At 40.1% G+C, this 14,494-nt stretch overlaps 2 protein-coding genes across 3 annotated transcripts; both read right to left on the reverse strand.

The window, feature by feature from the left end:
• Positions 1-3,210: 3,210 nt before the first annotated feature.
• Positions 3,211-4,974, reverse strand: LOC140582996 (beta-1,4-galactosyltransferase galt-1-like). The gene has a single exon (XM_072707559.1). It carries the CDS (start codon positions 4,929-4,931, stop codon positions 3,783-3,785), a length of 1,149 nt encoding a protein of 382 aa, XP_072563660.1. The 5' UTR covers positions 4,932-4,974; the 3' UTR covers positions 3,211-3,782.
• A 2,052-nt stretch (positions 4,975-7,026) lies between these two features.
• LOC140582989 (beta-1,4-galactosyltransferase galt-1-like) lies at positions 7,027-14,487 on the reverse strand. Of its 2 annotated transcripts, none has more exons than XM_072707557.1 (2): positions 14,223-14,487; positions 7,027-8,710 (listed from the first exon to the last, which is right to left on the reverse strand). In XM_072707557.1, exons 1-2 carry the CDS (start codon positions 14,236-14,238, stop codon positions 7,347-7,349), a joined length of 1,380 nt encoding a protein of 459 aa, XP_072563658.1. In that variant the 5' UTR covers positions 14,239-14,487; the 3' UTR covers positions 7,027-7,346. The 2 variants fall into 2 exon arrangements, with proteins under 2 accessions (XP_072563658.1, XP_072563655.1); XM_072707554.1 differs by lacking the exon at positions 14,223-14,487 and adding an exon at positions 9,336-9,438.
• Between the last annotated feature and the right edge of the window lie 7 nt (positions 14,488-14,494).

Genomic DNA, 14,494 nt, shown 5'->3' on the forward strand with positions numbered 1-14,494 from the left:
CCTTCGTCACCAGGGCCTGGGCAAATGCCAAACCGGCTTTTGTGTGCATTTGCTTAAGCAGTGGCTTCCCTCACAGGCAGCACCCTTGCACATCACTCCTCTGCAGTGTATGTTATATTATGTCATGGGAAACAATCACCCCAGTTTGGCTTTGTATTGCTTTAGCTGTCGCAAACTTGCATAGTGATTTTCCTCAACCCTTCACATTACAGAACGCTCATGTCGAGGTGAAGCTTCCATAGAGGGCCTGGATTTCTCAGGGGGCTTGTCACAATTCTGTCCATTTTGAATTTCTGAATCACTTTTGCTACTGTAGTTTGACTGATTTGCAGTCCTTTACTAATTTTCTTGTAGACTTTTTTGTGTAAAGAAATTACTTTCGTTCTCAAGTCCTGTGACATTTATCTTCCATGTGGTGCCACTACTGTCAGCATTGAATGGGAGGGGATTTTATTTGTTAAATACCACCATTAATTATCTAGTGGCCACCTGTGTGATGACTGAGTGGACTCATCTATTGCAGAGTTCCTCTTAATTAGCATTTTATTGAGTTTCATTCCTAAGACCTTCACTGGGGTGTACTCATTTTTGCACCATGGTCTTAAATCATTTTGTAATAAATCCCAGTTTTGTTTTTTTGTAGGGAAAAATTTCATTTGCAGGCAATAAACCAGATTTGCTGGAATATTGTATGACACAGTATAGCATAGAAAGCATTAATTCGAAAGACAGATGATTTTTCTAAGATCTTTTGTACTCATTTATGCTTGGTGCTATATATATATATATATATATATATATATATATACACACACACACACACACCACTTTGTAATTTCATCCACAAGTTATATCTACCCAACACAAACAAAAGAGATCAATATTTCCACTGCATCGTAACAGAAATGCAATTTTAACAAGCATATCATGTCACTTTCTGAACAATAATTGTTTTTGTTTTTCCAAAACCTTTGTGAATTATGAATTCCATGATATATGATAATATTAATTTTCAGCAAATCCACAATAGTTCCACTTTCTGTTTCACACAAAAATGAACAGGAAAAAAATATACACTCACCTAAAGGATTATTAGGAACACCATACTAATACGGTGTTTGACCCCCTTTCGCCTTCAGAACTGCCTTAATTCTACGTGGCATTGATTCAACAAGGTACTGAAAGCATTCTTTAGAAATGTTGGCCCATATTGATAGGATAGCATCTTGCAGTTGATGGAGATTTGTGGGATGCACATCCAGGGCATTAAGCTCCCATTCCACCACATCCCAAAGATGCTCTATTGGGTTGAGATCTGGTGACTGTGGGGGCCATTTTAGTACAGTGAACTCATTGTCATGTTCAAGAAACCAATTTGAAATGATTCGAGCTTTGTGACATGGTGCATTATCCTGCTGGAAGTAGCCATCAGAGGATGGGTACATGGTGGTCATAAAGGGATGGACATGGTCAGAAACAATGCTCAGGTAGACCGTGGCATTTAAACGATGCCCAATTGGCACTAAGGGGCCTAAAGTGTGCCAAGAAAACATCCCCCACACCATTACACCACCACCAGCAGCCTGCACAGTGGTAACAAGGCATGATGGATCCATGTTCTCATTCTGTTTACGCCAAATTCTGACTCTACCATTTGAATGTCTCAACAGAAATCGAGACTCATCAGACCAGGCAACATTTTTCCAGTCTTCAACTGTCCAATTTTGGTGAGCTTGTGCAAATTGTAGCCTCTTTTTCCTATTTGTAGTGGAGATGAGTGGTACCCGATGGGGTCTTCCGCTGTTGTAGCCCATCCGCCTCAAGGTTGTGCGTGTTGTGGCTTCACAAATGCTTTGCTGCATACCTCGGTTGTAACGAGTGGTTATTTCAGTCAAAGTTGCTCTTCTATCAGCTTGAATCAGTCGGCCCATTCTCCTCTGACCTCTAGCATCAACAAGGCATTTTCACCCACAGGACTGCCGCATACTGGATGTTTTTCCCTTTGCACACCATTCTTTGTAAACCCTAGAAATGGTTGTGCGTGAAAATCCCAGTAACTGAGCAGATTGTGAAATACTCAGACCGGCCCGTCTGGCACCAACAACCATGCCACGCTCAAAATTGCTTAAATCACCTTTCTTTCCCATTCTGACATTCAGTTTGGAGTTCAGGAGATTGTCTTGACCAGGACCACACCCCTAAATGCATTGAAGCAACTGCCATGTGTTTGGTTGATTAGATAATTGCATTAATGAGAAATTGAACAGGTGTTCCTAATAATCCTTTAGGTGAGTGTATATATAGAGGTAAGGACCATGCACTGATTACAGTGTGTTGCCACACTCACCACATGACAAAGTACCTCCCTCAGAGATGAGAGCCTGAGTGCAGCCATGTAGTAGGTGATACCTCCGACCAAACGGACCAGTGTGACGTTTTTTCCGGTGGCTGGAGTGCCAATCCTGCCACCAACCCATAAGTTATTCGCTGTTAGTTAATTAAAAGTTGTAGGATTTCCTTATAGGGCTGGATGTAGATTAACATCATACACAGGATGAAGCCATTGCAGGTTAAGGGCCTTGCTCAGGGGCCCAGCAGAGTAGAATCACTCTGGGCATTCATGGGATTTGAACCAGCACCCTTCTACTTCCTGGCATAGATCCCAAGCCCCAGAGCCACCACTCCATTGTGCGTGCGTGCGTGCGTGCGTGCATGCGTGACAGAAGATTCAACTTCCGCTATTTGTCCCCCTGTGGTTCATAACATATCAGTTATAATGTTTAATGTATTATTTTATGGATTTATTCTAATGAAACATTGCTGATAGGGTTTCACCTGGTGACTTGGTCACGTTAAGTAGCAGCAAGTTATAAACCCTGGAAAGCATAAATAGGCTTAATGCTAACACAAGTAGAGTAAATGAAAGTGATAATGTAACAGCAGTGTGCTGTTAGTGCGTTACACTGAACGTAATTGTATAGCTATATTGAAAATGGGAATGTTATTTGTAGATGAATCATTTTGCAATGAAATAGAAATGCAACAGGGTGGACGGTTTAGCTAAACCATTTGAAACCATTTGATGTAAATATGACTGACTTACAGTTAGAAAAGTTAGCAATTGTTCAAGGTGGCATTGTTGTGTTTTAAAAATATAATATTCTAAAATTAAATTGATTAATTGGACATTTCATTTTTGCAGGGTGGACATATTGAGTTTAATCACAGTCAACTACAGACACAATATGGTGAAAATGAATAGAATGTTAATATTATTTTTTTGTGGGAAAGTTCTCTTTGCCCTATATTGTTCTCCAAGTGACATATATGCAGGTGACAGCAAACTTGGGGGTCACAGCACAGGGTCAGCATGGAGCACCCCTGGAGCTGGGGGTTAAGGGCTTTGCTGGACAGTCCACGAAGATGGACTCTTTTGCATAGGCTGGGCTCAAACCAGCAATCTTCTGATCAGTGGCACAGACACATAGCCCACTGAGCCACAGAAACATGTGGTGAACATACTAGAAATGTGATCATTCCAGTGAGGGAAGGACAACATAAAGGTTGTGATTTGACTGAAGTCAAAGGTTAATTTGTTAATAGGACAGTAACCCAATATGACAAGGTGGGCAGTAAGACACACTCAAAACATTTAAAATTCAAACAAAAATTCAATTAACTTATAAAAAGACTTGAATTTTGTAATACCAAGGATTACCAACTTTGATCAGCTGGCTGGTTTCTTGCGTGGGCGTGTCCTTTTGGTATGCATACTTAATACTTCAGTCGTAGATCCCTAATTTATTTAACACATGGTCAACATTTGGCACAAGGTCCTTCTGATACTCCCATAGCTTTTTATCCACAATCAGTTGTTCTTTGCTGAGACGCCTTTGCAGATGATCTTTGACATGCACAACGCTGCATATATCAGGTAGAACTCTCAATATGTCTCCATAATTCTTCAGCACTGAATGCACTGATGTCTGCACCACTTGCCTTGGGTTTATGATCATCTTGGCGGGGTTGAAAACATCCTTCTTGACAGGTTCCCGGTAAATGTGTTCCAAGATGTTTATCCCTGGAACGATTTTCCATCGTGGGAAACTGAACCTGCCTTCATCATCAAAAACAGTTTTAGGGAAGAAACGATTCTGGATTATAAAGACTCCTACTGTAGGGTTTTGCCTTTGCAGGTCCTCCAGGAGAAGCTCCAGTGTAGCATGTTGATAAGGCATAATTATTTCATCAATGTCATTCAGCAGAAGATACTTGGATCTGTACATGTTTCTGTAGATACAGTCGTTCAGAGTAGTTAACTGCCCATAGTAATGGAGGTCACCTTTGTCCCTTTGAAATTTCCAACCTTTGGAGGGTTTGAGGAACTGATCTATTGGCCATTGGTGGATTTCAAGTGTACCCTCTTCCTTGTAGTACTGCAGAACCTTATCAAGGTCTGGACCACAGCTGGTGTTATAGATGACCACTTTCTGTATGCCCAGGAGTTTGTACACTTCTATGGTCTGCACAAACTGCAGTACATTGTTATAATTTCCAAAGAGGGTGGAGATGCAGACAGTGAAATTGTTTTTGAAGTTGTGCTCTTTCCTCTCTCTGTTTCGTATGGGTAGGAAGATCATATCTGGAATGTCTGAGGTGTGCACAGAATTACTGATGGTGACATTTGTAGCATCACACTTTGGTTCAGTTTTACACAGCAGGTCTGTGGTCTGGTAAGGGAACCCAAAATGATCACGGTGTATGTTGACCTCTGCTGCTGTAACAAAATATCCATGTTGAGCACAACCAATGATACAATACAGTGCTGTGACATCATCCCTCTTAATTATACTAATGATACGAATGGTTCCATCAATCCTGTGATCTTTGTAGGCAGAGACCAGGAAATGCTTTGTGTCCTTAATCGGCATTAAATTTTGTTCAGTCAAGTTTGCTGCAGAGTGATTACTCAAATTAGCTGTTGGATAGAGGGTGGATGGATGCAACTTACTTCTCCAAAAATGCCATTTTGTAGTAGGATACTCTATAAAGTTTATCCCTGTGACTAAAAAAAGTATTAATGATAGAAAAATACATTTCTTTAATGAAGTTTTCTCCATGAGGATGCAATTGATGGATGAGCAACCTAGAAAAGACACACAGAAATATTGTAAATGCACAGTTTTTGCTTTATTCTCCTTCTAGGTATCATAAGTGAACCTTTCCCAAAAAAAACAAAATATGGGCAACAAATCATGGGTGTGACCAGATGAAGGATGATGGTCCATCCCTGTGACACTGCAAACCGCTCAATCCATCATGTCACTCTAGAGCAGGGGTGGGCAATCTTACCCAGAAAGGCCCACTGTGTGTGTGGGTTTTTGCTGCAACTCCCTAATTGATTACTAATTATAGGACTGATTGGCTGAGGAGTCCTCACACCTGGGTTTGAACAGCTGACCTAAAGGTTACCCCAAAAGCCTGCATACACACTGGCCCTTTGTGGACAGGATTGCCCCCCTGCTCTAGGGCATTCCAGCCATATAATGGTGCACGTCATAGTTAAATAAAATTGGTCAGTTTTGCTATGATTAGTCAGTGAAGCCATAGTTAACATATAAACCTGCTTTTATTGGGAAGAGTGAAATAGAAATGTTGAAAAGGCCAAGCATGGACTGGAGCAGGAAATCACAGCAGCTTCACTGAGATACTTTGAAAGGCTAAAAGAGCAGCTAATCACAAAACAAGGCAAACCACCCACTCTGTGTATTACCAGCGACTGACCGACGCCATAAAGGAGCTTCACTGCCGAGCTGAAGAACAGCTAACCTTCCCATCTCCACAATACATCCTCAGCAGCCATTCTACATTATCTGCTTCACAGAGCCTCTCATTGACTGTGGCCTGATCACTCTCCAGGAGTTCTACACCTCCAGAACCTGGAAACATGCAGCCATTGCAATTTCCAAGCCCTTCCTTTTGGGAAGCAGAATATAACAATTAGAACTCAAACAACAAGGAAGAAAAAGCAACTTATTCCCTCAAAGAATGTTCCTTTGAAGACTATAATATTTTTAACGTATAGTATATCATAAAATATTTATTGCCTTAATATATTTTAAGTGAACAAATTCCCATCCAGGATGTACCTCCATCTTGGGGTGTATGCTACCCAGAATAGGTAACTGGCGGATTTACAAATGAAAAGTGATCAATAAGGATGGGTTAGTTAGCCGTGCAAAGTAGCCTTTAGTTTGACTGGGCTGTTAGGTGCAGCCATCTGACCACCATAATATTATGTGCCTGTTCTGGACACCCCTTCTAGACATGTTGTTGAATCCCTGCCTTTAGAATATATCAAGGTGACTGACATGAGAGCATATATGTATGATTTATTCATTTGTTCATTTGCTTGTTCATTCCTTCGTTCATTTCTTCATTCATCTCTAATATAGTCAAAGTGTTTTGGTTACATATGAAGATATGTGTTCTGAAACTGGTTCAAACCGATCCGGTTCAGGATTTTCTTTGAGTTAATTTAAACAGAAATGTGGAAAAAGAAGTGAGTCATTCACCAGGTTGGGATTTGTGTCTTTTTCTATCTGTATGAGACAAAGCCATCAGCGCAGATTTGGGGGGGGATATATATTTAGCCAATTTTGAGACGGGTTGTCAACTTTGGTCAGCTGGCTGGCATGAGATTTTCAATTCAAGACAAGTCTGCACACATGCACATCCATCTATGTAACAGTTTTATTACCCTGTAAATAGTCTGCAGGGTTTGCAAACTACCCCAACGCTTTTGATGTAGCTACCTTTATATTTATTATGGAATGACAAAGATTTGCTGTAAAATATTTTGCGTGTGCGTGAAAGTCTGAAAGCATGAGTGTCACGCCAGATGCGTGAGAGTCGGCAGCCTTGAACACCTTGTTTATAACTTAAAGAAAACATGTAGTTTATTTTATGTTTTTGTTATTTAATGAGTTAAAATACATATTAAATATGAGCAGGGAACACCTGGGACATGGGAAAATCCTCTACATTCCACTAAACAAAATGGTATGGAATGTATAAAAGGCATTTTATAACAAATATCATTATACTGATATGTTCAGAAGTACTTGCGCATTCAGAAAATAAAACAGTGCTTTGCAATATTCGTATGAAATCCGAATCACTATACTGAGAACACTAAAGACAACCTTATTGAGAATGTGCCTTTGTTATATTCCCATAAGAATCACATTATTATGTATTTTTGTTCATTTTCATAAAGTGTTTTTTTTTGAGTGATTTATCACATCAGTGGGAAAACAATCCTTTTGGTATGCATACTTAATACTTCAGTGGTAGATCCCTAATTTATTCAACACACAGTCAACATTTGGCACAAGGTCCTTCTGATACTCCCATAGCTTTTTATCCACAATCAGTTGTTCTTTAGTGAGATGCCTTTGATGGGGAACTCTGACATGCACAACGCTGCACACATCAGGTGGAACTCTCAATGTGTCTCCGTAATTCTTCAGCACCGAATGCACTGATGTCTGCACCACTTGCCTTGGGTTTATGATCATCTTGGCGGGGTTGCGAACATTTTCTATGTCAGGTTCCCTGTAAATGTGTTCCATGATGTTTATTCCTGGAACTATTTTCCATCGTGGGAAACTGAACCTGCCTTCATCATCAAAAACAGTTTTAGGGAAGAAACGATTCTGGATTATAAAGACTCCTACTGTAGGGTTTTGCCTTTGCAGATCCTCCAGGAGAAGCTCCAGTGTAGCATGTTGATAAGGCATAATTATTTCATCAATGTCATTCAGCAGAAGATACTTGGATCTGTACATGTTTCTGTAGATACAGTCGTTCAGAGTAGTTAACTGCCCATAGTAATGGAGGTCACCTTTGTCCCTTTGAAATTGCCAGCCTTTGGAGGGATTGAGGAACTGATCTATTGGCCATTGGTGGATTTCAAGTGTACCCTCTTCCCTGTAGAACTGCAGAACCTTATCAAGGTCTGGACCACAGCTGGTGTTATAGATGACCACCTTCTGTATGCCCAGGAGCTTGTACACTTCTATGGTCTGCACAAACTGCAGTACATTATTATAATTTCCAAAGAGGTTGGAGATGCAGACAGTAAAATTATGTTTGAAGTTGTCCTCTTTCCTCTCTCTGTTTCGTATGGGTAGGAAGGTCATATCTGGAATGTCTGAGCTGTACAGAAAATTACCGATGGTGATATTTGTAGCATCACACTTTGGTTCAGTTTTACACAGCAGGTCTGTGGTGTGGTAAGGGAACCCAAAATGATCACGGTGTATGTTGACCTCTGCTACTGTAACTAAATATCCTTGTTGAGCACAACCAATGATACAATACAGTGCTGTGACATCATCCCTCTTAATTATACTAATGATACGAACGGTTCCATCAATCCTGTGATCTTTGTAGGCAGAGACCAGGAAATGCTTTGTGTCCTTAATCGGCGTTATATTTTGTTCAGTCAAGTTTGCTGCAGAGTGATGACTCAGATCAGCTGTTGGATGGAGGGTGGATGGATGCAACTTACTTCTCCAAAAATGCCATTTTTTAGTAGGATACTCTATAAAGTTTATCCCTGTGACTACAAAAAGTATTAATGATAAAAAAATACCTTTCTTTAAATCAGTTTTCTCCATGAGGATGCAATTGATGGATGGGCAACCTAGAAAAGACACACAGAAATATTGTAAATGCACAGTTTTTGCTTTATTCTCCTTATAGGTATCATAAGTGAACCTGTCCCAAATAAACTCCCAAAATATGGGCAACAAATCATGGGTGTGACCAGATGAAGGATGATGCTCCATCCGTGTGACACTGCAAACCGCTCAATCCATCATGTCACTCTAGAGCAGGGGTGGGCAATCTTACCCAGAAAGGCCCACTGTGTGTGTGGGTTTTTGCTGCAACTCCTGATTACTAATTATAGGACTGATTGGCTGAAGAGTCCTCACACCTGGGTTTGAACAGCTGACCTAAAGGTTACCCCAAAAGCCTGCATACACACTGGCCCTTTGTGGACAGGATTGCCCCCCTGCTCTAGGGCATTCCAGCCATATAATGGTGCACGTCATAGTTAATTAAAATTGGTCAGTTTTGCTATGATTAGTCAGTGAAGCCATAGTTAACATATAAACCTGCTTTTATTGGGAAGAGTGAAATAGAAATGTTGAAAAGGCCAAGCATGGACTGGAGCAGGAAATCACAGCAGCTTCACTGAGATACTTTGAAAGGCTAAAAGAGCAGCTAATCACAAAACAAGGCAAACCACCCACTCTGTGTATTACCAGCGACTGACCGACGCCATAAAGGAGCTTCACTGCCGAGCTGAAGAACAGCTAACCTTCCCATCTCCACAATACATCCTCAGCAGCCATTCTACATTATCTGCTTCACAGAGCCTCTCATTGGCTGTGGCCTGATCACTCTCCAGGAGTTCTACACCTCCAGAACCTGGAAACATGCAGCCTTTGCAATTTCCAAGCCCTTCCTTTTGGGGAGCAGAATATAACAATCAGAACTCAAACAACAAGGAAGAAAAAGCAACTTATTCCCTCAAAGAATGTCCCTTTGAAGACTATAATATTTTTTGTAACATATAGTATATCATAAAATATTTATTGCCTTAATTAATATATTTTAAGTGACCAAATTCCCATCCAGGATGTACCTCTGCCTTTTAGACATGGTTCCAAATCCTCGGGGGCAGTTCTTGGGCAGGGGGGCAGTGCCCAAATGACAACATGCATGCCTCTCCCGTGGCCTCCCTAACATATTATTATTAGTCGGATGCATTCCATCTGCCACAGATGTGCAATACCATGGACCCATATCAAAAAGTAAGATTTTTTGTTTAGCCGGACAACTTGTCGTATTTAAGGTACCTCAGTTTAAATGGTCTTTATCTTCGTTCACTTACAATTAGCCCGAACTACCGTAAATCCGACAAATAATCTGACTAATCATGAAATCCAATTCTAGCCCGGTTAATTGCCATTGTTAGCAATATCAGTTGATAACACATTACGCGCGGTGCTTTATGTATAAAACTCCGTAGCAACACGTCCACAGATAAGTTGGACGGTATAGTGCGTGTGATCGATTTAATGAGCCACAAATGAGAAGTAGTTCTTAAACAGGATAAAACTACAACTGTCCCTTCTGTTGATAAAAGGCGCAGCCGTCTTGGATTCTGAACTCTGGATCCTCTGTGCTGCTCCGAGATATTTCTCCGATCTCCAAGAAACGGGAGCACGCATGTCATCAGAACACCGGCTTCAATACTCGAAATCCGACTCGGAATACAAGTTCCCAGGGCAAAACTGCACCAAAACCGGCCGAAATGGGTTGCCAGAGACATTTCAGGGATGGGTTAATTGCGTTAAATATATATATATATATATATTTATATATGTGTGTGTGTGTGTGTGTGTGTGTGTGTGTGTGTGTGTGTGTGTGTGTGTGTGTGTGTGTGTGTGTGTGTGTGTGTATAACATTTTGGGCTAACGTAAGCACATTTTCTTGATAGACTCTTAACACGGGGGCACCGGGTCGTCGAGTCGCTTTAGTTGGTGAAAAGTTAACCACAGAAAAAAGAACAAGTTTGTGGAAGGAAGACAGCCCAAACAAGTGAGTAACATATTTGTAAAACTGTTAAATGTGACTGCAAAGCGTAGCATAAATAACACCAATTTTCAAAATTGTCGTCTTAATGATTGCAATCCAGTGTAAGTAATACTTGGAAGACATTTAAGTCAGATGCATCTGCCCCCCTAACAGAACAAGATGCTGAGATGGGGAGGATCATCCCCTTCAATAATATATATAATGCTCGGTTAACAAAAAAAGACACGATTAATATCTCTAATCACACAATTTTACGTATTATTTTTGACACTTTTCACCTGGAGAAACTATACTCTCCGTTCATGGGCGTCGCCGCCATTAAATCTGAGGGGGACGTGTCCCCCTCATATTTTCATAATTTAGTTTGGACCCCCCCCCCCCCACACACACACACACACACACACACACGTTTTACATAAAATATTAGTTTCCCAGACCCCCCGCCAGTGTGCCCCCCCCCCCCCCCCCCACACACACACACACACACACACACACATTCAAAATGCTTCTGACACCCCTGCCTCCGTTAAAAGGGTTTAGTCTAAACTCCCGATCTGCCTCTGTATGTAACCCTAAATCACTGGAGGCCTCGTATAACCATCAGTTAGTAGAAGGGTCTGTGAAATTTTTGTAAATATTATCTTTTTATTTGACTCTGCAAACTGCAACTAGCTAGGTTAAGAACAGCGCAAATAACAACGCTGATAACGCAGACTTGCGTATTGTGTCAGTCACAATTCTCGTCCCACTGTGTTTGCTGTCAGGGCATAAGAATGAGTAAGAAGCCCGTCAAAAAACGGGGCCGGACCTGGCATTTATTTGGAAAACATCATAAAGTATGTCACTCAGTTACCAGAAACTCAAAATCATTCAGGTCATGAACAGTGCTGGCAGAAAGTCCATTTAGGCTATTGCTAAGAATAGATTCAGTAAATGCCATTTATTTACCTTTATGGGTGCAGGAGAGTAACTGGGAATCATAGTGGACCCAGAGGTGCGGTCAGGCATAATTTTAATAATTCCCGTAAATTCAGGGTACATAAAATGGGATGTTACCGCACTTAAATTGCCATGTCAGTAAAATGATGAATGTCACGTTATATATTACATATCATAATTTACTTTATATTTTATAATTTTGTTATATATAATAATTGCAACGGCAATAATTTACGAATTAAAAAACGAACTGTAAAGCCTACAGAATCGCCCTAATTCAACGTGACGTCACACCTCTGACCCCGTTCCCGACCTTGCGTGCACCTCATCCCTTCCTGGGCTTATGTGTTCAGATAATTTGATACTACTTGGTATTGTTCGAAATGCATTTTCGCCTTTTCAATGCGTTCCGTCTGTTTTCCAAGACTTTTTTTGATATCACAAGTATGTATAGTATGTATGGAAACCGTGTCTATTTACTTAGCCTACATACAGATTTTATGTATTGTAAATGATCATTAAACCAAGCACAGAAAAAAGTTTACAAGGAAGGCCTTTATTTAAGGAAATGTATAAGGGAAACTCTTTAATGGTTGCGTTTTGTTTCTTCCTTGATGTTAATTCTAATATGGACACTTTATTTGTTTTACATTTGTATTCGCGTTTTATATCAGAGACTTTTATTATGAAGTTCATAAAAGGAAGTGCAGTGGCGCTGTTTGTGAATGTTCGCGCACTTTATACGTACTTTCACGTTATAAGCTTCTGGCTGGTGTGCGAAAGGAGCATATATTAACTTGCATGATTTAAGGCTTTCTCCTACCTCTCAGCTCCTGGCTGATAAAGGGCACAAGGTACGGTTTTTGGCAGTTAAATTGTGTGGTAAATTTGATTGTTTAAACATATTGCCTGATCAGCACTGTAGTTTTACCTTATAAGTTATATTGTTTACAGTAGTTCAGGGTTTATTCGATCATTGGTATATTTTATGTTTCTTAATCGCACTCTAATCGGAGGGTGTTAAGATTGTAATGAATAAAATCATACAGGTAGCACCTAAGGAGAGGTTGTCAATGTTTAAAATATATTACATATATACTTCGTTGTCGTTGTAAATGCTTTATATACATTTAAAAATACATTATCAGTGTTAAAATAAGTCTATTTATAAATATTGTACAGTGGTAAGGCAAGGATATAATTTAATGCATATAAAAAGGGGATGACATTGTAACGTAAATTATAGTAAATACGTATACATTATTGTATATGTTTATTACTAACATTGGTGATGATTCATACCATTTACAGGCAAATGTCTATTGTTTGTTTTGTTTTTATTCAGCTCTTACGGTGTTTTGGATATTAAAAAAACCCTTATCAAACATCAGTTAGAGAGTAAAGTGCTTATGTTCAGCTGGGAATGCTACATGTATTTTCCCCAAGTATTTTCTGTTTTTTTTTTTTTTTTTAAAAAAGGTTTTCCCCTCAACGGCACAAATTCTGGGTTATATAGGATCGTTATATTAGTGCTAAAATGTTCTTTTGAGATCCTTTCACTGTCACAGAGAACCAATTTGAGCTTCCATAAACCGTGACCCAGGGATCGCATTCCCTGCCACACCTTCTAGGTCTCCATAGTAATAGCTAGTATCCAGCTTGAGGTTACAGTAATGTATGCAGATTCGCTACATTTGCCATTACTCACATGTCTCAACCCTCTTTTCACATATATTCATACTTCAATGAAAATATTTATGAATATTTATGCTGTTTTGCCATCTATACATTGATTTTCTGTACCCACTTGTCCTATGCAGGGTCATGGGGGGGTATCGGAGCCGATCCCAGGATGGGGTGCCAGCAAGTGACATGGTATTATATGATCTTTAACATTTGTTTAAAAAAAAAGAAAAGAAAAGAAATACACTTACATGCATTTCTATTGTGGGATAAAAAATCTTGAAATACAGGGTCCTTCTAGTTGCATTGACATGAATGGTTTTCTAAAAATAAAAACACTACAAATTTCAAGTAATCTATGGTATTTTTGTATTTCATCCCAAACGATCTGAAGCTCCCTTACAAATACACAGCTTCCACGGTGTCTACTCTTTATATACTTAATGTACTCTATCACATTGTACATCTAGCTGTATGTTGAAAATGTTACTTTACAGTAAGCAGTAAAAAATGAAAGCAAACAGTAAATTTCTTTCAAAATGTCAAGTTTTTGTATAAATTATAAATTAATAGTAAAATAAATACATTGCATTATTACAATATTCCAAATTCAACCTCATTAATCTGTGTCTCAACCAGTGCATAGTAAGCTGAGGAAGATCCAAAACCCTCATGGGAAATCCAAACCCCCCCCCCCACCCGCTTCCCAGTACCAGAGTGGGCACCCGGGTGTGAGGGAGCGCCAAGCTCCCCTCTTCTCTAACGGGATTACAGATCTCTAAGGTTGTACCGTGACCCAAGGAAAGCCTGTAGTGGGATAGCCCACGTTTCTCAGTGTGCTGGATTTATCACCGGGTGTCATTTACATACAGCCAGGTAGAACCAGCAGTGGGATATTCACACAGCAGCAGATGGGCTCCGCTTACCTTGTCCTGAACACATTCAGCGCAACCTGCTGTCTTGGGTTGTTGAGTCTCTCTCGTTGCGCCAGATCCTGGGAACCCGTTTGAGACTCCAAACTGTCAATGTAACCATACGTTCTCAGTAGCTCCCTGCCAGACTGAGGTTTTTATTCAGCAGTTTATTTACTTTATTCACACATGGGTAGGTATCTGATGAGACAAATCGAAAGGCGTTGCCCATTGGCTCATTTTTAGGCATCTCCAGGGACCAATGAGAATAAACTGCCACTTCTTCT

Source organism: Paramormyrops kingsleyae, chromosome 2 (genome assembly GCF_048594095.1).
Source record: "Paramormyrops kingsleyae isolate MSU_618 chromosome 2, PKINGS_0.4, whole genome shotgun sequence".
Classification (NCBI taxonomy): Eukaryota; Metazoa; Chordata; class Actinopteri; order Osteoglossiformes; family Mormyridae; genus Paramormyrops; species Paramormyrops kingsleyae.

What these genes read in the sequence shown, in the direction of transcription:
- LOC140582996 (XM_072707559.1), bottom strand. Translation starts at nt 4,931, where the DNA reads ATGCCGATTAAGGACACAAAGCATTTCCTGGTCTCTGCCTACAAAGAT.
- LOC140582989 (XM_072707554.1), bottom strand. Translation starts at nt 9,399, where the DNA reads ATGGGAAGGTTAGCTGTTCTTCAGCTCGGCAGTGAAGCTCCTTTATGG. An exon ending in ATGGCGTCGGTCAGTCGCTG is followed by an intron (nt 8,711 to 9,335) that starts GTAATACACAGA and finishes TGTCTTTTCTAG; the next exon opens with GTTGCCCATCCATCAATTGC.